The 25,240-nt window shown below is 31.0% G+C and overlaps 2 protein-coding genes across 2 annotated transcripts; both read left to right on the forward strand.

Annotated features, from left to right (window-relative positions):
• Nucleotides 1-790: 790 nt before the first annotated feature.
• Nucleotides 791-5,951, forward strand: TRIADDRAFT_26861 (uncharacterized protein; the record flags this gene model as incomplete). The annotated part of the gene is made up of 11 exons (XM_002113144.1): nucleotides 791-1,115; nucleotides 2,022-2,439; nucleotides 2,528-2,708; nucleotides 2,800-3,102; nucleotides 3,190-3,300; nucleotides 3,456-3,752; nucleotides 3,958-4,202; nucleotides 4,406-4,570; nucleotides 4,874-5,119; nucleotides 5,226-5,409; nucleotides 5,556-5,951. The coding sequence occupies 11 exons, from the start codon at nucleotides 791-793 to the stop codon at nucleotides 5,949-5,951; spliced, it is 2,871 nt and encodes a 956-aa protein (XP_002113180.1).
• An 11,549-nt stretch (nucleotides 5,952-17,500) lies between these two features.
• Nucleotides 17,501-25,041, forward strand: TRIADDRAFT_57075 (uncharacterized protein; the record flags this gene model as incomplete). The annotated part of the gene is made up of 21 exons (XM_002113145.1): nucleotides 17,501-17,692; nucleotides 19,077-19,136; nucleotides 19,225-19,317; nucleotides 19,688-19,729; nucleotides 19,933-20,007; nucleotides 20,111-20,235; nucleotides 20,374-20,655; nucleotides 20,869-20,961; nucleotides 21,028-21,086; nucleotides 21,174-21,304; nucleotides 22,011-22,053; nucleotides 22,199-22,347; nucleotides 22,441-22,549; nucleotides 22,857-23,128; nucleotides 23,411-23,511; nucleotides 23,848-24,000; nucleotides 24,154-24,246; nucleotides 24,392-24,532; nucleotides 24,689-24,783; nucleotides 24,885-24,938; nucleotides 25,016-25,041. 21 exons carry the CDS (start codon nucleotides 17,501-17,503, stop codon nucleotides 25,039-25,041), a joined length of 2,388 nt encoding a protein of 795 aa, XP_002113181.1.
• Between the last annotated feature and the right edge of the window lie 199 nt (nucleotides 25,042-25,240).

A 25,240-nucleotide genomic window follows, 5' to 3' on the forward strand; every position in this document is an offset into this window, starting at 1 on the left:
TATCTGTATATAGGTGTAGATCATAAAGGTCAAGTTTATTTTGATGTCGATTTGAAATTCACAAGAAACTGCAGTTCTTGTTTTATTTTTTTAGAGAAAACATTTTATCACATACAGTTATGCATGAGCACAACTTTATTGAACTAGTTAAGCATCAAAGCACTCTCTATCCAACTCGATGCTGTAAAACGAATACACATCTTATATATGCTATCTCTAAATCCATATTAATCTACATAGTACCATGCTAGGCTACAGTACTACATCTTAGTATCACGGTAGCACTACATATTAATTATGTATAAATATACGCATCATAGATAGATAGATAGATATCCAATTAGTTATACTATGACGATCACAACTACATATTAATAAACTAGATGTAGATTTTAATAGTATTATTGACTACAAGTACTAAGGATTTTACAGTACCAGAATGACTAAAGTATACAATACTGTATAACAATTGAATATATAGTAAGCTGAACTACAGTATAGTAACTAACTAGAAAGAGTTTAGATATTTTTAGACGACATTAGTTTTACACATTTTGAACTAGGACTATAGCTAGAAAGATTTTACATGTCTTGATAGGACGTCTGGTATATATAATTTGGTAGAAATTTATATTGGCCGATTGCACCCTGTACAGTAGGAGGTATTAGAGTCAATACGAATAGACCACTGTAAAATCCAGTTTTACTTCCAAAATAGCAGGGTGCTAATTCGATCAACCTCTTCAATTATCTATATATAAGCTGAGCTGTTGATACATTTCCTATCTCGATGGAGAAGAATCAATCTTGTATTATTGGAGTCGATGTCGGTGGAACGAATACCGATGCAGTTATTATTCGAGAAGGAAATGTTTTTGCATGGGCTAAAAGTCCGACTTCCGATAATGTCACTACTGGTGTCATCAACGCAATTACAACATGCATCAATAAGGCTCAGGATAAACTAACAGACATCGCCTTGACAAATTCTATCTGCAGGATTAATATTGGCACTACTCATTTTATTAATGCTGTTATACAACGTCGATCGTTAGCAAAAGTTGCTATTATCAGGCTGTGTCGGCCAGCTTCGACAACTCTACCCCCATTTTCAGGTAAGCTACTCACTTGATTTGTCAGTGTTGTAATGTTCAAATTTGCCTAGTTAATTCCCCTCCTTGGCTTACAACCATCAAATTTATTCCGTGGAATAGACAGTTATGGAAATACTTTTAGTTCAATTGGTGGAATAGATGTCGCAACTATTTTTCTTGTTGCTCTTAGTCCTAGTATTAAATTTAAACAGAAAAGGAAAATCAACTTTTGACGATCATGCAATGCTACATTCATGGATCGTTTGAACCATGCACTACTAGAGGCACCGGTATATCTAATAGTCCATGATTTGAACAACCACTATCCGCAGCATAAATGCGACTAATCAATTTGTCCAGAAATTGAATACTGAGCTCAATCTATTCTAATAGATTGTCCTAATACTCATTTCGCTAATAACTTTACTTAATAATTTACAGAAGTTGCTGTTGACAGAAAATACTCGCTATTATTTGTTACTATATTGCTACGAAACTTTTTTGTATTACATGTATAACAACTCACTACCTACATGCTCCTACTCCACAATCGTTGCTCAGTCTAAATTCAAAATATACTATAATGGAAATTTTTTAACCGTATGTCAATCTAAGCTTACGCTAACAAGCCTACCTGATTCCAATGCATGTCTAACGCAGCTCTTTCTCTGTCAAATATCACCCTGTCTTATAATCAACAGTAATTCGTTGAGCACACTCTCAGAGCTATAGCATAACTTGTTAGATAAATGTACAGTATAATTAAGGCAATCTATCATGCTACTCCCTTTAGATACTAATTACAGACTTTAGATCTTGACTACAAAACTCAAATAGTCATTATTGTGTAGTAGAATATACTGTCCAAAATTTCAAAATGTCGTATTACTTGATAACCTAATCCAGTCTGTGATTAAATATCAACAGAATTTCCTCAAGATTTAGAAGCTTGTATCAATGGTGGCATTTACATGGTGAAAGGTGGCTATGAATTTGATGGAAGAGCCATCTCAGAAATTGATACTGATGAAATTAAACATTGCATACAAGATATCATGGATCACAATATCAGAAATATCGTTGTATCTGGTGTTTTTTCGCCTGTCAATCCACAACAAGAAAAAGATTGTGCATCAATTATTCATCAAATTTTTCCACATTGCAGCATTACAATGTCACATACTATTGGCCATATTAGCATTCTAGAAAGAGAGAATGCTGCTATCTTAAACGAAAGTTTAAAACCTCTATGTTATCATACAATTAATGCATTCCGCCAAGCACTATCCGACCTTAACTTTCAATGTCCATTCTATTTAACACAAAATGATGGCACATTAATTAGGTATTACAAAAAGTGATTTTATTTCTTCATTCAACACATTAAATGCAATAAATATTCACCTATCGCGTTATTACTTTTTTACCCATAGCTCTAAACAAGCAATTCAATTTCCGGTTCTTACGTTCGCATCTGGATCTACTAATAGTATGCGAGGAGCTGTTTATCTGTCAGGTGTTAAAGATGCAATTGTTATCGATATTGGAGGTACATCTGCAGATGTTGGTACCATCGTCAAAGGATTTCCTAGAGAAGCTTCCACACGTATCCAGGTACCGCATTAGACATCTATATTATCATCATGATTGCAGCTATCATAAGGCTTCAATTTAAGTTACAGTATTCTTATTCAATGATATTCAGGTAGGTGGTGTTAAGACTAACTTTCGCTTACCTGATGTGCTAAGTATTGCACTCGGCGGTGGCTCCATCGTGAAACAAGAGAATCAGCACATTACCATTGGACCCGTTAGTGTTGGTTTTCAGTTATTACAGAAAGCGCTAGTCTTCGGTGGTGATACTTTAACTACATCTGATATTGCTGTAGCTGCTGGCTTAGTCGATATGGGCGAGAAATCACGAGTTTCTCACTTGCAGCCAGAACTGATACAAAAAGCAATGAATCAAATGAAAATGATGCTAGAGAATGCTATTGATCAAGTCAAGGTAATAACGATCTATCCTGAAAAATGCAAAATTATTGAATTCGATAAACGTTATTGACACAGTTTGCAAATTTTTAATCTGTTGTAGATCAGTGTGAGCGATGTTCCCTTGATACTGGTTGGTGGTGGTAGTGTCCTAGTTAATAGTAAAGATACGATTCAAGGAGCATCAACGGTTAAACTACCACCATATTACTATGTAAGATGATATTTTATATACAGTACGTGTATACTTCATGAAGAGCTAATGTCCTAAGCCTATTTTAAAAGAACCTATACTAAAATAGAGAGCTAGATTACATATATATCTTCATAGAAAATGATTTAATTGATCATTATCCATATAAAAATTAGGTAGCAAATGCTGTTGGTGCAGCTCTTAGTCAAATCAGTGGTTCTATCGATCAAGTCGTTGACTTAGAATCTGTAGAAAGAGACGAAGCCATAGAGCAATGTAAATCTCAAGCGATTTCATTTGCTGTCAATAATGGAGCTGATCCTAGCGCTGTCGAAGTGGTTGAAGTTACCGAGCTACCGGTAACTTATGTAGCCGGTAAAGCTTTAAGAATAAAAATTAAAGCTGTGGGTGACTTATTATTAACCGATACAGATAAATTATCAAACGCACAACCAACCTCAGAAGGTATGCAAGTCTTCAAATTTCTTCAGACTTGAATTCTAGTTTATGCTTATTCTTTAACACGTCCACCAACTGTATCTATTTACATCGTTTGCACTATTCGTATGATTGAAGTATAGCATTCTTGCTATCCATTGCTGACTGATAAATAACGTATTTTCCATAGATGAAGTTGCTACACAGATACCTTATGAAATATATGATGAAATTTACAAGAATCTTTCTACCGAAAAGAGCGCAAGTATGAAAGATAGCGAAATGGAATCCGAGCTAACCATGAAGCCACCGACAATTGATCCTAGCACCGGAGAATGGCTATTAAATGAATGGGATATTGAGTGTATTTCTATCGGCGCTGGAATACTTGGTTGCGGTGGCGGTGGTAGCCCTTACATCGGTCGGTTGCGAGCTAAAAGGGCATTAAAAGAAGGGAAAAAAATTCGGGTTATTAACGCACATAGGTAAAATGATTGTAATCTGGCCACTTTCTTAATTTATCTTATACATTATTACAACAAATACATTAACTTATCTAGGTAAGTTATTGTAAATAAGCTAGAATGGGAACTACATGAACATGATTGACTATACACCGCTAAAGAAAATGCCAAAATATTGTTGGTAGCAACATTTTTGATGCCTCTATCATTACTGTATTTTGTAGACTAGGTTCAATAACTAATCAATCAGGATATGCAGTCACAGTTGCATTTATGGGTGCTCCACTAATTGAGTTAGAGAAACTATCATCTGGAGATGAAACGAAGAATGCATTATTAGGTGTTGAAACTTTGTTAAAAGCAAACCTAATACCTGATAGAAATTGTAAGTCGCTTGATACTTGCTACACTATAGAAAATAATTAACAAAAAAATTGTAAGTTATAGAGATAATAAGTGTATTATTAAAATAGTTAATCTAGAAGAAGTGGAAGAGTTTGCAATTAAAGATGAAGATAATATCCAATCGCTAAATAACTTAGCTGCTGTCAAAGCAGCACAGAAGAACGTAAAGAGTAAAGTGGAAATTGCTGCTCTATTATGCGCGGAAATTGGTGGATGCAATGCTATCGAGCCCCTTATTTTAGGTATTTTGGAAGCTGTCTATAATAATAACTAGAATAGCTTTAGAGTGCACTGCATCAAGCTGATAAAGGTAATATATTTATCACAGGAGCTAATCTCGATAAGCCAATTGTTGATGCCGATGGCATGGGAAGAGCATTTCCCGAATTGCAAATGTTCACACCAACAATTTATGGAGAAAATTCTTGTCCATGCTGCTTGGCAGATTGCAAAGGTAACAACGCGATATCATTATCGTGTAGATCAGCAAAAGACTTGGAAAATTTTATGAGGAAGCATGTAATTCAAATGGGGTGAGTCTATTTGAAATTCGATGACAAGGCGTATAGCCATTGCTATAAATTCTTATCTTGATAACTAATAAACGAGACCATTAACCAAGAATTATTATATAACAAGATGTTATTCAGGTCTAGCATTTTGCCCTATGAAACCTTCAGAAGTCCTAAGTAAATGTATACTAGGTTCCATTAGTAGAAGCCACAGGTTAGGAGAAGCTGTACTGACAGCGAGGAAAAATGCTTCATCTCCAGTCGATGCCATTCTAGAAAAAGAAGCCGGCAGATTACTCATTACCGGAAAGGTATATAGTTTAGATTAGTAAAATGGATTGGCTAATTATTCTTGGCCAAAGTATTGCATAGTATGATTACTAGATTTACCCTATTCAACTTTTTTTCATCTCTTGTTCTATATTTCCATTTCTGGCATGGATCGAATAACTGTTAGGTCTGCGATGTTAATCGGATGATTAGTGGTGGGTTTATTACAGGACTAATTAAAATTCAAGGTTTTACGCAATGCGAGAAATTGGATGTCGAAATTGAGTTTCAAAATGAGAATTTATTAGCAAGATCGATCTCGGCAGGAAATAAAGCTCAAATTCTTGCTTGTGTACCAGATTTAATCTCTATTGTCGATTCCGATACTGGTGAACCTATCACAACCGATAATATTAAATATGGTCTTCGAGTTTCCGTTATGGCGATACCATGTGCATCATTACTAAGGAAGCCCGAAGCACTAAAAGTTGTTGGGCCGCAAGCATTTGGATATGACCAATCTGTTCAATATCAACCTATGCCTGAAATGATAGAAACACCTCGTATTCTACCTCTTCCTTAAAAAATCAAATTGAAGGATATTTTCCGATGTGTCGAGTTGATAGTCTTAAAGTAAAGCAAAGAATGACTACTTTGATAAAGGATGTTTTAGAATTTCAATCTTTTGAGAGTAAAACTGAAACGATATTTTCCGATGAGTTTCATAACTACTCTACCGTAGAGTTGATAGTCTTGATTCATTAGTGAAGTAAAGAAGGACCGTTTTTATAAAGGATATTGAAGAATTTCAATTTTTTGAAGATGACTCGCTTTTTTATCATAAATCTCGAGTTTTGATTTAATACTAAATAGTTCCAATATATTTCATGTACTTATTTGTATCAAAATGAACTTAGGAAAAATTTTGCCTGGATTATTTTGTATTTAAATTACGCTGTAATCGGGTCTCCCCTAGCAACCTATTTCACTTGCTCGAGGCTGTCAGTAATTGTAATTTCTCGTCTATATTTAAAATGAATACTTCTTAATTTAGAGTTCTACGCTAAAGGATAAGGGATTGATTTAATACCAATCAGTGCGTATTAGTCATCCATGAGAGTTTTCATTACGATTGATAGAGCAAACTATTAGTCTAATCGCGCTGTATATCGCATTACAGAAGGAAATAGAATAACATGTTAAACACTATTATAGCCTAGCCAATTGCACTGTATTTCTTTTATCCCAGAAACCATATTAAATCTTTTGACAATTTTGAAGATATAGATAATAATTGAATAATATGATACAAATTGTGTCCGTCTATATAGAAATATTTTTACTAGCAATGCAATATAGAATTTTATGATTCTTATGCCTTGATACCTTGATGAAATAAAATAAAAGGTTAGCACCAATCACTGAGAATGAAATCAACACTTCGTAACCTGATTACTAAGTTGGTATTATGGACCTGTTTTACAGTTAAGAAGAAAAAACGAATTTCTCAATCATTCTATGACAAGTAAATCTGCGTCAATTTTCCATTGGTTACGTTTTAAAATTTGTAGAGATTGCCAATTTCTCTACTAACAATAAATCGACAACTTTAATATTAAAGGACCTGCTACTGTTGTGATGTTTCACTAAAATTGGAACAATCTCTACACACCTGGAGAGCGATATATGCGCCAGCATATTGCTGCATGTAGCACTAAATGCAAACTATAAATAATGTATTATCCGATTATTTTTAGCCGTTCATCAATATTAGGAGCTATGCTATATATATGAACGTGACCGTATGCGAAATCGGTCACGTTCATATAAATTGTGTAAAGGTATTGCTGCAATTTTTACATTATTTAGCTGTCTATAAAATGTAATATCTCTGTCAGCGAAGCGATAGGATGCTAAGTTGGTTCTTAACTATTTCTCTTAGTTCTACTGGAGTAGTACCGTAATTGATAATTATTTTGAATAAAGCCAAAGTAGCTTAAATTGCGAAATTTACTTCTACGAACTTATACTCGCACGATAGTGTCATAGTGCTAGAGTAACGTCAAAGTTAAAGTATGTATTAATTATGTGTACAGACTTCATTTAATTTATGAACGTGAATCCGTAGTTCTATTTTAGGTAAAAGATTGTAGAAAGGCCAATAATATAATTGGTCATAGTGAACTATTTGCATTAGAATCTACTGTAACCGTAGAAGTTAATTATTGTTCTAATATTGGCAATCATGAATTTAAACTTATTAGACTTACTCGTATAAAAAGTAAATACTACAGTAAGTTCTACAGTATTTTGCGAAGAGCCTGATGCTCCTCGAGTTATTCATAGGCGATTATCGTAGGATATGCGTAAATCAACTATTTTCAGATTCAATTTCCTATGCTGAAATCTAATAGAAATTTTGTTAATATTTTCGTAGATGTAATCTAAACTTAATTTACAAGACTAGACTATTAAATACGTCATTTTATATTACAAGATAGAAATATTGGCATAGAAGTAATATTAAATGGTATCATTTTATATTAATTAAAGATGAAAATCTTGCTATAGAAGTAACATCCAATGGCATTGTTTTCCACTGCAAATATAAACTCTCTAGAGGAATTACAACCAATGATAGCAATTCAATTATAACCAGCTTGATATTAAGAGTATCACTGTAATCTATTTCTTATCATGAATAGGGTAATTGTAAGTACTTTTCGTGCATCTAATATATCTTTATCATTGCCAAGAGCTATTTTACTAGGCCCAATTATAATATTACATCGCGTTTGGGGCGCGTGCTTGCATTAAATTGCTTCTTTGTAATGTGAATTAAGTCAATAATCTATTTATCAAGTATATTGACAAGAAAGAATCACTTTAACACCGCTATTATCCAGCAAAGCAAGCAAATCTATGTCAATATTGAAATCGCCGATCAATCTTCTTTTATCGGCATAAAAATAATGGACAATCCAATCTTCTTCATTCAGCCATGACGAAAGGCTTCAAGAAAACGTGTATTCCTTGCTTACTTTACACCGCGATATACTTCAATTTTAATCAATTCACGAAATCTGTACCGAGATTTTTACAGTATTTCAATAATTCAATAAGTAACATCTATTACCAGCCGATAAAATCATCAAGAGAACTGCCGATTTTTATCCGATAGATTACTGATACAGGTAAATTATAGGAATAGGATAAGGTGCTCCGAATAAAATAAATATCCTATAAGCAGTTAATTATTACGTAATGAATTGATGTCCATATTAACAAATTTGCTTGCTTGCTATTGATGCATTTTTAATATTATTCCATTAATATTATTTACTTAATGAATTCAATCATCGTTTCTTGCGATTATTTTCCGCGTCATGGCCTTGAACTATGACTCGCTATGTAAAAAATACAAATTATATCAATATTGAAGACAGTTCTAATCCAAGACTAGATCCATTATGCCAATCTCGTCAGTAACAAGATCATAAAGATGCCAATGCCAATTAAGCTCAAGAAGCCTAAAGCTTCCACTGACTTAGAAGAGGTCAATTAGAATCAGTGATGTTCAATTATAGATTAGCCTTCAATTGTAGAATAATATAAAAATAAAAATAAATGCTAATCTCTCTAGTCAGAAGAGTTCATCTAGTGATGGTAATTTTAACTTAAAATTGGATGGATCCAACTGCATATCATACGATGTTGCTCTATTCCTAACAGAAAATCAATAACAAAGTCGAATCGATCTACCAAGCGGCTAAAAGTCATAATTTACCTCGATTGAAAAAATATGAAAACGATGTTAACATCAAAAGCTACAACTATAAAGAAATCAATGGCCATGAAGTGAGTACTACAGTAATTTCTTCCTTAGCAAAATCCTACTCTTGTTTTTATTTTGATTATAATCAACGGATTGAATCGAAATATAGTCTGATGTAAATTGTCATATCTAAACAAGCCTATCAACGATGACCTAAATCGATTACATTGCTTATAAGTTCAGTCATTAAATTCGATCATGAAAAATGATCAATTTATTATCTCAGTTCTATCGTAAATCTACTACTGCACCACCAAACTAAATTATAACCTAAATCGGACAAGTAAAGTTGTTGACATTTCATCTATAGTCTGTTTCCATCGAAAATATTTACATCGGCGACGCTACCTTCATAATTAATAATAGAAACTATCGAAAGTTTTATAACCTTACTAATCAGATTATTTCCATATAATATTTTTACGTCAATTAGAATTTATTTCTTCCATTAATAACTTAGTTTAAAGCTTATTTCTTTCCAGTTATGAAATAATGTCGTTTAAGCCAAATAAATTTCTACTATCAGTAAATAACATTACTCTATAATTTATACCCTTTTGTTATCCCTCAGTTAGTAAGGAAAGTTCTTTTTCTTTCAATGAGATTAAAAATCTTTCATTAGCTAGACTAGATCTTTTCTACCGATAAATGTAGATTATTGACTGTTTCTTTTTCTCATAAAAGTTATAAAATAATACTGTTGAGTCAACTTAAGTTGATTTAACTAGATCTCTTTAACTGGTAAATAAAGTTTGTTTGATAATTCTTCTCCTTTTAAAATGTTTGCAAGTAACCTCATTGAGCTAGTTTAAATTGACTTCTTTTATATGAATCAACATTCGCCTTAATTATGAAATTATATTCTTTATATCGATTGAAATCGATCACTTTCATCCGTAACTAAAAATTTATAGGTATCTTATTTCCTTTTAATAATTATAAAGTAATACTACTTTCTCAAATGATACTTGATGTACTTCGATTCTATGCTTTCATACACTCCATAAAATCTCTATATGTCAGACATAAGTGCTATTAACAGCATTTCCTCTAGTAGCGAATACCTTCTTGTCAATTATTCATTTAATTATGATCATTAGAAGCAGTGTATAGGCTAATTTTCATTTAATAAATATTTAATAGCAAGCTCGCTTAAGGAAATATTACGGAAATAGCAACAGCTAACTTATCCATGCAAATAAATCCCGTTTTGATGCGAAATACATATTACATGCACTACCGTACTAATTTATTCGAAACATAGGCTATCATCAGAGTATTGGTTCTGTCCATCTATAATTTAATCATAGAAACGAAAACATTAAATGGTAGACTAATCCACCCTTTAACTTAAATAACATAACTTTCATCAACTAGTTCGCTTTTATTTGATCAATTAGATTGACGGTGGAACTCCATTACATTTTGCTTGTGCTGATGGAGACGTCGATGCAATTCAGTTACTACTTTGCCACGGAGCTAATCCTTACTTGTTACAATATGAGGTAAGCTGATTTTACTGCTTAGAAATAAAATTAAATTAATATTTCCTATGGAATAAGAGGATTGCATGATCTATCAGAATTGTTTTCATGCGCATTTCTATAAACTGAAATTAATAGTGTACAATTTACTAATATCTGATAGCTGTAATTATCTTGACCTGATTTCTAATATATGTATATACATAAGACTAACAACAAGCTTTGAATCCATAAAGGAAAGTAGTATAGTTATATCTTATTGTAGAGGATAAAACAATTATATCATGCATGTTATACACAAATACTCATCAAGATAGATATATCAGTTATTGGATTGCTTAGTTGCTACTCTATAAACTGAGACCTATAGTACATCAATCCATCGCCATTTAATGATATAAAATTAAGAAATTAATAACTTTGATATTATTTCCAATATGAATAAGATTATCTGATATAGAGTTACGTATCAATAATGAAAGTTATTATACCTATTTATACCTTATTGCGGATAAAACAATGTCCTCATATAGGTAGTATATATTATCAAGATGGACAAATGAATAACAAACTCCATCCTTAGCCTGTAAGAAAATGAAATACATCTATTATATATCTTCAATGTCTTTCTAAATCTTTCAGAACGGTGGACTTGCACCTATCCATTTCGCAGCTCAAGATAACCACTTAGAATGCATTAAAACATTATACCGACACCATCCGAATACCATTAATATTTCATCCTATGTAAGTTGCTATCCGTGTATATCATAAAAGTTCTTTTTATTTATTAATCTATCATTCAAATTTGAAACAGAGCCAAACTAACGCTGGTAAAATTTTAAATTACAGCAGTTATACTTGTCTTTATTGCACAACATTTGTAGATTTCACCTGCTAATTTGCTTCTTTATATCTCCAAACTGCTATTACTTCGCTTAAAAATCACCGTTGAATAATTTATTGCTATCTAAACCGATTTAATGTGGTAATAAATAAGATATTATTAATTAATGAATGAAAATAAATCATTAATTTCTCTTAGTTGAAGGAGCAAGTGCTGCATATTGCAACAAAGAATGGATACTCTGATATGACAAAATGGTTGATCGATCACGGTGCTGATATCAATCATCAAGATCATGTAAGTTATCATTAGCTACCGATCGAAAAAATAGTTATGAGATACATTTACTACTTCAATAAGTGATGTCTAAGTACAATATAAACTTCTACTTTTTCAATTAATTTACCCTCTCTTAATTTTGTATTCAAGTTGATCATCACACATTTAAAGAAAGACTAGCTGTACTAATTTACCATGCCAAAGTATATACTTCTATGCTCTAATTTAAACAAACGCGATCTAAACTAATTCTAGCTTTTATTTCTCCACTCTAATTCATCAGCAGAAGGCCATCACTAATATATTAGCAACATTTTCTATTACCATTGTCATAACATGTATCTAATCATCTGCTATACTGTATTTATAACTATACTTAATAAATAGCTATAGCTATATTTATTAAAACCGTAGTTATACAAAATTGGTATAACTATAGTTATGTAATAGAATGAAGCTCTTCACACAATTTTATGACTTCTGATTCTCTATTTGAGGACAATTTATTACTTAGGTTGCTGAATGAACGGACACCTAATAAATTAATCTACTTATTTCTATATTGCAAATGTCATTCCCTCTAGAATGGTAATACACCACTACATAATGCCGTTAGAAATGCTCATGTCCATTGTGTTAGACTTTTGCTTGCCAATGGAGCTGATCCAACCATGCAAAACCATGTAAACAATTTTTTTGATTCTTTTCTCAAGTACTATCCCAGTTAGATGATCGCTAACCTTACGAGTTTAGAACAGAAGATATAAACAATCATTAAGTCAATTTATATATTAATTATCTGTTTATTAGATCTAAAACAACTAACATTAATCCAATATTTTCCATAGCTTAGTGAAAGTGCCATCAATATAGCAAATCATGCTAATAATACAGAAATCTGTGAATTACTTGTCAATAAAAACTATCATGTAAGTCTACCAGGTAAATAATTCAAATGTAAGAGCATAGGAATATTTACTTATTTCTACTGGATATTATTTTATATTAGGATGACAAGAATAAAAATGAAGAGAATGGTAACAAACCACGTTGTCCTTCAATCCTTCGACCCCATATCAAAGGTGAGCAAGAGGATTCTTACCAACATTTAATATTGATATATAATGATCCGATGGAATCGTAAACTTTTTGCTCTTAATTTACGTTTAAGCTAGCATTTAAGATAAATAAACCTTATTTGCTTAAAAAATTTCATCCACAGCTTATAAATTTATAAATAAGACTAGGTTTAGTATTGTAATCGTGATATTTTGGGGGCTACAATCTATCGTTATAGAATCCAAGTATTAGAAATACACAATTATGATTAAACTATGTTAATATGCAACATGCTTTCTTCGCTATTACTGCTAAAATATGAATATGAGTGCTTCTTTTAAAGATGTCTAGACTTTAATGGGTAAAATAACACTATATGAGCTATAAACATCTTAAAATGTTATAACTATATCAAAATATATTTTAATAGCGATTGTTTCCTTTACATTACACTCACAGATTTACAAAATGTGGCATTAAAAGACTCTATCGAAGGAGATATTGTCCAAAAGAATTTCGCTTGGATGTGTGAAATTATTAATACACCACGTTTGACTGATTTGCTGTACACTAAAACCATCCTAAATGATGACAATGTTCATAAAATTAATCAACAATCCAAATCAGAACAAAAAGCAGCAACATTACTAAATATTCTTATGCTATGTGATGTTCAGACATTTTATACCTTAGTAGAAACGCTTAAATTAGTCGATTCTGTCCATCAAAAACTAGCTCATATATTAACGAAAGAAGTTTACGAGAAACGTAAACAGACGCAAGTTAAACCGGCTGCTTGCATTATTTCCTAATTATATCATTTATAATAATTATTTGTGATAATCCATTAAGATAACGAACTATTATCTACTTATCGTAAAGTATGATGTAACGAATGGATTCTATATCATTCCAATGAAGAAACAAACATTCAATCTAGTTGAGAGTTGATACTTTGTTCTTATAGTAAATAGAAAATATATTTAAAATCTATCTATCTATTGGCATAATCGTATCAAGGTTAAAAAAAATATTTCTCACCATGAATCAGCAATCAATAAAATGGTATGATTTCATTTTATTATATCTTTGATGGGGATGAAAACATAGCTATAATATTATGCATATTAGAGATAAACTGTAGAAGGATATACCAATAGTGCAAGAACTCTTGAAATTTTGGCTATTTGAGATCTACAGTACTGAAGAGAATAAGAATATTACAATTGCCAAATATAACCGTAACTGGATCTTTAAATAAAAAATTTTGTTGGTGACTGCTACTGTAACTATATTGCAATATTGGTAAATTAAAAATTGTTGTAACTTTTTACTTTGAAGTCAAATTCCAGTTCTGATTTTTTTTAAAGTCAGATAGATGGATAAATTAAGAACTGCAATAAAATGTTACCAGAATACTCATATGAGATTATTGAAAAAATCTTTGATACTTGGTAGCATATATCTTCTTGGTTTTCAATATATTTTGATGAATTATATATTAGTAAAATTTTTATATTCAGTAAATTTCCTTCGAATATTTACTAAACTGAAAGACGAAATAGAAATGAAAATAAGAATTCATACCATACAGGCACAAAATTATTGGAATGTGTACTATGGATCAATACGGCATAAAGTTATTCTGCTCTATTATTCTCAATCATACTTTTCAAAATTAAATGCTCATAAAATCCAGAAATAATAAGCAATTAATGACAGGTAATAGCTTATTGACTATTTCTATTTTGCTTTCTATTGCTCAGCCTATGTTAATTAATTATGCATATGTTACGGTCTATAGACCGTAACATATGCATAATAAATTGCCATAGATCAGTTGATTACAGTCTGTAATTCAAACGCACAACTATAAGCTATGTAGTTTAGAAAAACTGGTATAATTATTTGATAAGGATTGATGACTAGGAATAAACTGTGTTGTAGTGATGCACTTCGTTTTTAACTATAAGGATAGCTATATTTGATATAGTTAGGTTACTAAGAATAGATATTATCGTGAAGCTAATATTAGATGATTGATAATTACTGCTGTATTTTAGAAATTCTAGATGACTAATATTAGGCTGTTGATTAATTATAGTATGAGATTTACGTGACTAGAAAAACTATAATTGTGAAGATGCCCAACACCGAAAGGTGCTGGACATTAATAGAGGAGTAGTGATATCATAAGTAGGACGATTCGGATTGTAGAAGATAATGATATTCTATTTGACAAAAGCATTCTCTTTGACGATTCAAATCTGATAGAAGATTAATTAAGTTGTTATAAATGGATTTGACGAAATATATTTAAGAAATGCTGAGATGAACTCATATAGAGAAAAGAGATTTCACTTCACTTTGAACTCAGAATACTTTAGATTTTAGACTAGATCCTGGTAGTAATTAATTATTGCTCTACCATTCCTAAAATCTTGTAATAAAGCCTTTTAGAAAATATCATTTGATTAAGACAGTCACTGTGAGACACTTTTATTACCGTATAGATTTAAAGATTTACGTACATTATTTTACACTACTTCTCAAATTTATCGCCGAAAAAAGAAGTCTAATATAAAGAAAATTGTTCTTATTCTTTGTACTTTTTTAGTATCAAGATTATGCATCCATTAAAATAACCGTATTGTTATCATGCAGCAATTACTCAGTTTATGATAGGTGAAGTTGGGCGGTTCAATTCTCAGATAAATAAGGCAATAATAGCCATTAGTGTAGAAGCTTTACTCGTCTTTATTCTTATGAATGAAATTTCACAAAACCCTAAAAATTTTTTTAACTTACTGTACTCTGCAATATCACGTAATACTATAAAAACAACTGACAAATTATTTTTATGGCCCATCTCGACCAAAGTAGAAATAAATTAGCCTGCTTGTGTTCTTCAGATTTGATATTACTCACAAAGGCGATGTTTTATATAAATGAAAAAAAATAGATTTTCTTTTAACTGCTAAATTATCTCAATGATTCCCTTCAGAACAGAAAAGTACCTTTACATTTTACTCAGCGTATATTCGTAAATAACTATAAATGTCATTATTTGTTATTTAGATGAATGTAAATGAATTTTCATTCTACTTGCTGAGAATATCATATGATATTTTTCAGAACAGAAAAACAACTAGTAATGTTACCCCTATGTGTATCTCATTAGCAATTTTATAAAATTAGATTTTTAGTATTGTACTTGCCGCACGCTTCAATTTTTATTTTCACCTATTAAAGAACTTCAATAGTACTGGTTATAATAAAAGAATATCCATTCATACTATATTATATAGTACTATATAATAAATAGTTGTCGACCTATTGTGCACGCAAGCCATTATCATTTTTTCGATATGCAAAACACGTAAAAAATTATTATAACTATATTTCTTCATCTATTTGCAAAGAACTGAAATTTATTTACTAGTTGGTGTTATAAAATAATAAACAACAATTTTGCTATTTAATGTCTAATATTCTTTTCAATAATAAAGATTAGTAGTAAGTGTAATTGCTAAAACTGTCTTTCCTTTCATTTCGAGATTCAGATTACAGATTTTCATTCACCTTAAAATAAATGGATATTAATATTTATAACAGCTAAGTTGGGAAGGTAGTAAGCTGATAGCACTAAAGTTTTAAACGTGTTTAAGGTATTACAGTATATGCTGTGAAGCAATGGAAAAGGGTCTTTTCCATCTTGTAGCATATACGAAGACCAATATTATATTAGTAGATTAAATTTTCATATACATATCTAATACTATTTTAACTTGTAAAGTACTAAATAACCTGACAATTTCTTATTACAAACGAGGACTATTATGATTTCTAAAGCAAAATTATGCTAATAAAATACGGTTTATTGGATATTAATCCATCGTATTTCTATCAATTGTTAACCTAATTAATGCTAATAAAAACAAATCAGAAATTAATCCAATTGTATTTCTCTTCATCAAGTCATTAAAAAAATTCTAATGCAAATACAGTGAGTCTTACATTATATCTAATTAATATTCAAATGCTTTTATAATATTGATTATACATAAAGTACGGTCATAAATAACTGTCTTCCTATTTATGATAGATGAAGATTTCTATGATATCTAATACCAAATATTGCTAATCAATATTAACCCAATTGTATTTCTTATCATTTAATTCATTAAAAATTCGAGAGCAAATATATTTACAATTAAAATTTAATCAACTTATTAATAGTCCATTTATATGCGCTTGCGTAGTGACCAGGTGTTCCCAGCTGTTGTTGCGGCACCTGTTGCCTTAGCAACAAGTTGCAGCATCTTCAATACAATCAATGATTACGACCTAGTTAGGTTGCTAATTGAGCGATTTCATATTAATGTAGTTGAATTGGCCTAGGCTAAGAGCTATCAAGAAGTTATACTATTTCATATACTCGGATAACTTTGGAATTGGATGCTAGTGTCACATTTTATTTTCCTTTAACTTGCAGTTAAATTAACCATCAGAAGTTGATTGTATTAGCAATATTTTTAATTCGCTAGATTATAAAGTCCTAGAAAATAATTCACTATTTAATATAAGATTAATTTACGTATCACTGTCACTCCTTCAAAATTGTAAAGATGTCGTCAACAACTATCCACGATCAGATGATTCGAAATAGACGAGAGAACCTGTATGGCATCAACAGAAAGCTAGAACAAAATGGTATAAAAACATTGCTACGAGAAGATCATGTCTTTCTACAGGGCGAATATTCTGGAGATCAGCCTGATATATTGTGGACTAGTGAGACAGCAAACGCCTATTTTAAGGTAATTTAGTTTCATCGTCTTGATAGAAAAGATAATCCTACATGCAAAAGAATCCAGCTTATCGTATGTTTAAATAGAGATCATCTCATTCTTCTTGCCAGGCTAAGAGTATTGATAAATATAATATGCAAACTGATCTCACACACTTGCTAATGTAGTAGAGACAGACTATAGTAAAAATGCATCTAAACTCAACTCTATTTTGATATAACTGTATCCACACCACCTATATGTTAGCACCGAACATTAGTATATATAACTAATGCAATCAGCAGTGGAAACAGAATAATTTATGTTGTTAATGAAATTATTTAATTATTATAATATCGCGAATGCTTTATTTGCCTAAACGACAATAAATTTCGGTGCGATCTAGGAGTATTAATGAATTAATAGCCAATCATAAACTCTAGTGACCAAAGCAGGCTGTCAGAATAAGCACAAATCACGACAAGGGGGTTATCATTTAAGTATGTTACTCTAAATACAAATTTGTAGAGCCATCCACCATTAATTTCCTTCTACAAACTAATATAATTATACTGTATAATGGCAGTAGACATTTGTAATATTTATGATTAATAGCGACTACTCTCTATATATACCAGATAGCCTTGCTGACTTAGTCTTTAGCACTCTGTAATCTGACACTTATTAAACGATCAAATTATTCTACTTAATGGACTTTCGCAAGTATAGAAGTCCGATTATAATAAATTAGTCTGTGGTCAGAGTATTGAGAAGATTATCAAATTATTTTTTATCATAAATTTATCAAGCTTAAACTGGATTAATACAGACCAATGCATGTGATCAAGCTATTTTCCGTCGTGATATTCTTAAGCTTAAAATTTGATTAATGTAAACTAACCTGATATTGCTAGCTGTAAAACGCAGATATCTCGTATAGAAGATATTCAGGTTCCATACTTTCTTACTTAGTACTTTAGACATTCAAAATAGCCATTAGGAGGGTACTGTATATCGGTGAATAACAGTAAGATTAAGTTACGGCTGAGTACGATGGGGTTAGCCAAAATTGTACATTATGCATTCAAAAATTTAACGAATCGTTTTTGCTTCGCTATAGAAATTATTATTATGAAAGCTGCTTATGTGCACACCTCGCAAATAATTATTCTCGAATAATTCTTAAATTTTTTATCGCTACGATAGTGATTGTAGTATATAAATGAAAATTTTCAACCGAACCTCTCGTTTATAACAATCATATATAGTTTCTAAATTTAAATCATGAGAGTTGAATTGATTACGCTAGTAGTATTCAAAATACGAGTTGCTGGGATCGAATGCATCAACTACCTAAGACTTTCATGTGATAGAACAAATCTGATTTTTTACTTCATAACTTTAAACTCTATAGCAAAGGGCCGTTGAAAATACTACAAGCGATGAAAGAAAAAGAATATCTAAAAAATTAGTGGTGAGTATATTACAGAAAGCGATTGCTTAATACCACTAGATGACCGAGAATTCTGTTTGGTACTAATTTTTTCGTCATTAAATTCTAGGCTACAACCCATTTTAAGCTTGGATCAGATTATGATGCTTATAAGCAACAATCCCTTAATAAAGATGATTTCCAAGCTAAAGCATATTCTAAGGTAGGGTACAGTATGGAGACCAATGATTCGTAATATTAGAAGATTTTGCATATTGAATTACCATGTTATTACAAGATTGAGCTTTTCTTGCTAAGATTGATCATCATAAAATCAATGATTGAAATCATAATATAATTTGACATACTTTTAACAAATATTGCAATAATTCATTATTCGTTATATAGCTAATCCAAAATATTACATAAAATGACATTTTGGTGCATTATACGAAATAGTTGTCATATTTTAGTCTAATTTCTTTCTAGTATCATTCGATCTTAAAATCAACCTATTATCAAATATAGTTAATAAGGAGCCCTAGCGATACTAAAAGAATCTAATGTTTTATAATTACTTTCAATTTAAACAGCTACAACCACTACGACAGGAAATGAGTAAAAGTCATATTAATGTAAGTTCATAATTAATGTATCTATTACTGCATTAGATAACAGTTTATTCTGCAATCATAATTTTACACGAAAATTATTTACCCATTTCTACTAATCGATCTAAAATATTAATATAGAATCAAGTTAGATACTTATAATAAATAATTAGACAAAGAGACAGATACAGCTTTAAATAAAATTTTTTACTACTATAACACTATAGGAATTAACTGGCCAATATGCAACAGAAAAAAACTTTGGTAAATCGGTCTATAGTGAGAATTATACTCAGGATGAGGTATAGTATTATTGCGTTGAAAGATTTTAAGATTATCTTACTATTTTTACAATACCTATAGGCGTTAGTATACTCTATTATCATTCAATATCATTTTAAACAGGCATGGCAAAAGTGGAAAAATGATTCTTCAAATATCAGTAAAGATACGACTAAAGAAGAAACACGTGAACTTATTAAGAACTTGAGATCGACGCACTTTTCACTAGGCAGTGATCCCTCAGTTAGGTAAGCCCTCCAAATTTTCTAAATGCTTACCTTCCGTATCCCTAACTAGAATAAATTAATCAAGAAGTGATGAGTATTTGCAACTTGCACTATCCTTATCATTGTCATAATGTTATTTCACATGCTTATTTATACTAGATTCGAAACTCAAAGTAAAAATGATTACGTTAAGCTCCCATTTGTTGCCCATCAAACTCCTGTTGGCTCTAAAACTCTACTTAAAAGCGGCCAATCGCATGTTTTTCGAGATGGTGATTACAATCGCGATCATAATCTGGCTACAAAACGATCGACTATGACCCGTGATTTTCGTCATAATGAGAGTAAATCGAGTAATGCAACAGCATCAGCTCTTTCTGGAAAGCTTGATCCAAGAGATTTTAGTTTCAAACATCAACTTAATTCTGCGGATATTTATGGGTATATAATCGAAAGATAACTTCCTAATTCAGTAGCTTTACTTCGATTACTTGTTAGCTTGTTCTGATGTTTAGAATTCTTCCCGTGTATATCAAAATATAACCGGATACAATTGCAATCTATGGTTTTAATTTTTAGTAATTTTAATTATATCTCAAAGATCCTTAGTTATCTTATTTAACCGTTTTTATTCATTTCTGGGTGATATAATAGGAGTGGATTTCTACCTATAGCCACATTAAAGGAAATATGCAAGAAAATGAATCTGCAATTAAGTGATAATGAGTTTGCAAGCATCATCACGATGTGAGTTGAAATTTCAGTGTACTTCATCATTTCCTATTAATAAATTACCTTAATTTTTCCTATTAGGTGTGATGTAAACGGTGATGGAAGCATCGATCATCAGCAATTCGCTAATTATGTCCGAAGTAAATCTTTAATATATTTTGAATTATATTGATTCGATCCTATTTGCCTAAAATAAATATATAACGGGTCTTGATGCTTGCTTGCAGACGTCTTAAATCGAAGAGATGACGAAGTATTGGTGAAAAAAATAAAAAGTGGCTATATAGGCCATCAAGAAGGTGACCGATCGAAGAATTTTCACGAAATCCATAAAATGAATATAGCCCACAACATTACAGTAAGTTGCAGAAAAGATCTAAATTGAACAGTTTAGTTTGACTCTGTAGAAGCTAATCGGTTTTGATATAAATGAATTTTCTGCTCCTTCGATTTATAAGTACTAAACAATACATAACTACGTGGATTTACAAAATGTAGTTATAGTAGATATGGATAGAAATTACGCGATTGAAGATACCAATACGCACATTTAGTATATCTAGCGTATAATTAATTAGGCTGGTTACCCAATAACCTAGAATAGAATTTTTATATTTCTTTCATTAAAAGAAAAATACATTCTGAAAATAAAATTCGTAAAATAGAATAGACTATAACTATAGTTTACAGTTTGTTTGAAGAGTTATAAAATTCTTAGTGATAAGAAAAATTAACTCGCTATTCCTACGATGATCGTGGTGGATGAAGAGTATAAATTATTTATAGTTTGTTATTTGGCAATTACATCATGAATTAGTGGCATAGTGCATACATAACTATTACAAAGATAAAGAATTTCATATTCTTATATATTGACGATTCGATAGGCTAATTTGCAAGTTTAGTATTAAATTAAAATAATTTCTGAATTGATAGAATAACAGTAGGACAAAATTCAATGTCATAGACGCCAAACTTTTTCTAACTAGTATAATTCAGTATGAAAATAGCTTACCCTTTATTTCTTACTAATGTGCAATTTTAATTTTTCTGTTTTTTATTAGTTTGGTAGTACTGATGCAGGCATGGATTCCACCTATTTTAAAGGTAGGAAAGTTAAAGAGTTTGAAAATCTGATATTAAATTTGTTCACATCAATACGAGATAGTTCAATTCTCTACTAAATGAATTGATTCTATAGCATTTCGAATACATGCACATGCTTACACTTTCCTTATTTAATCTCTTCTAGATTTCGCTGTTGATCATAAAATTGCGCGAAATAAAGCTTTTAAAGCTCCTACCGATTCTCAATTCATGCATATCGATGAGCATGAGTATTTATCATCGCAACATCAATTAGAATTTGTTAATCATGCAAGCAAGATTACGCCTGAAGCGGTAAGTTTTTGAAATAAAGCAATAAGATAAATCCCATCATGCTCCAATTCAAGAAATTTTAAATTCGGTTGCTATTCTTTACGTAACTATTAGAAAGCACAACAAGCGAAAGAAATAGAGAATGTCAGAAGTAAACATGTGGCTCAAAATATTAAATTATCATGTAATGATGACATCGCTAAAGAGGATAGAATCCAATCAGGTAAAATCAATGTCGAAGTCAAATTCTTAATTTGAGCTATCAGAAGATTAGGTATTTAATTTTAGTGAGCCAAATGAAACATTAGTAAAGAAATTAAATCTGTTTGATCAAATCTTAACCAATAGTCTCATTTCAACGGATCTCTTTGATTTAAATCAACGAACCAATACTTATTTACGGCACTTATTATCATAGTCGCTAAATCTATGTATCATTCTGTTGAATTAGCTTCTAAGTTTATTCCTCAACTAGATGATACTAAGCTGGATATGCATTAATAACTCTAATTAAACTCTTACTAAAACAGTAAGCCAAGCGACATTCAAAGGATATGATGGCACTCACAAGCGAAGTCCAGCTGATCTTCTCTCCTCTAAATACAATACCTTCAAAGAAGATGGTTTTGATTACCTTCCACCTTCAGAAGCTCAGCAAGCCTATGTACCACCTATTGGTGACATAAGTCAAAGAATCGCTCTATTAAAAGAGGAACGAGCTAACCAGAAAGTAATGAAAGGGAATGCAATTGGAACACATTTTATTCTTGGATCCGATCCAAGTGGACGAATATCTGAACACGTAAGATAATAATATAAAAATGTTACCATTTCCAGCTTGACAGTTATTTTGATATCCTTTGTCGAATACGTACAATTTATTGCTCTATCTATGACTAAATCTTAGCTTAATTCTTGAGTAAATTTTTATCCTAAAAATTATCACTGGCATACATTAATTATGTAGCAGTAGAATAAGAACCAGAGTCTTAAAAGTAGAATCTAAGTAGTATCAGTCATCACGCAATCAGCTATGATAGCATGTCTTAAATACTGAATTTGCTTTATAACTACCTTATTTTAGGACGAAAATTACAATTATACTTGGGAAGATATGAAAAATGTTAAAGCTGCTGGCGTCATTGATAAAGCTGTTGCTCCGCCATTTACCCATCTAAATTACAGGTAAATAAAGCTCTTTAAGTAAATTATTGGTGGTGGTAGATATCATTGCCATAATCAATATAATTCATATTATAAAGATTTACTCAAGATACTATTATGGATACCTATGCTAGTATAGATGTCTAACTTATCCTAGTTCGTTCCTTCCATCTGTTCTTTCGTATCCTGTACTCTATCATTGCTACTTATCAGATTTCACGCTCCCAATATCTATCGCCTATTATATTTACTGCATTCTATTACCAGCTAAGATTATTATTGATAGTATTTAAATAACTATTAAATCTGGAATCAGGATAAATTAACATTTTACGTATGATTATATTTTTTATATAGTGATAATGTCGAGATTCGAGATGAAACTGAATTGGACGAAGCAACACTGTTAAAAAATCAATTAGTTGACGAAGCGCGAGTAAAATACCTAAATCCAAGAGATCCTTTAAATATGAACATTAGAAGAGCATTCCTTGAATATGATGTTGATGGGTAATGGAAAATTAAAAAGATATAAAATAAGTGGTTGATGCCTTCACCTATTCTGCTAATTCGCTAGCAAATTCAGTAGTAGGGGACAATAGTCAGCCGTATCTTAAAATTTGAAGTTTCTATATAATCTTTCTTATATTTATATTTTTATAGATCTGGCACAATTGATCGATCAGAACTGCAACAAGTCTGTAAAAAACTAAACCTGGTTATAAATGAAGAATTGCTAGATAGGCTTATGTCAGAGTAAGAGTTAATATTAGCTTAAATAATTCCATGTTGCGATGAATAGAAACTCACCTTTTTAATCCTGATATTATATTTTTAACGTCAAATTATAACTACTCTTAGGCATCATTTAAAGTTTGCTGATCAATATTGTTTCCTGTAGGTACGACACAAACGGTGATGGACAAATTGACTATAGTGAATTTACAAGATATTTAATCAAGGAAAAGGTTCCTTTAGGGATTAAAAAAACAATCCTAAAATCCGTTCAACAAGATGACTTCAAGCCATTAGACCAGCGAAGGTAGAATCAAAATATTTTGATTATTAATATTAATTGATCTATACATACACGATTCGAAGAAAAAATAATATCAGCAGCTAATCTGCACTAATCCTCAACCTTTACTGCAACATATATGCTTATGCCAATGTTATCGAATTATTTTGATTTTTATAGTTGGACGGAAGCTCAAATACGTAATTTTGAAAGTAAGAAAAAAGAAGAACTTATCCCCTTAATGGATAGCCATTTCTATGCTGGTAGTTATGAAGGTAACTGAAAAATATTTTAACATGTGTTACGGAAATAAACACTTCAAAATTATGCCAATCATGCATTCTAACGATGAAATATTTATAAAAATATTCTGCAGAACCGGTAGAATCAATTACTAAAACGGACTTCGTCAGACCGGAATACATGCAAGGTAAGCCATCCTGATTCATATTTAATTCTAACAAAAATATGCAGATTTCTAATAACTTAAATGATCTTCTTATGCAGATAAAACTGTTTATCGTTCGAACTAAACCGAAATATGTTGGGAATAATATAATAACAGTCTCGAAGATGTATTACGATTATAGTGACGCAATTTTAGATGACGTTTACCAGATGTCTTTTATATGTATTATTAAACTCTTTAATGTTTTCAATTTACATAAATTCAATTAATCATTAACGGCGTACTGTTATACGTACAAAACCAGACAATAATGCCAGAGTGGA

Source organism: Trichoplax adhaerens, genomic scaffold (genome assembly GCF_000150275.1).
Source record: "Trichoplax adhaerens TRIADscaffold_6 genomic scaffold, whole genome shotgun sequence".
Lineage (NCBI taxonomy): Eukaryota > Metazoa > Placozoa > Uniplacotomia > Trichoplacea > Trichoplacidae > Trichoplax > Trichoplax adhaerens.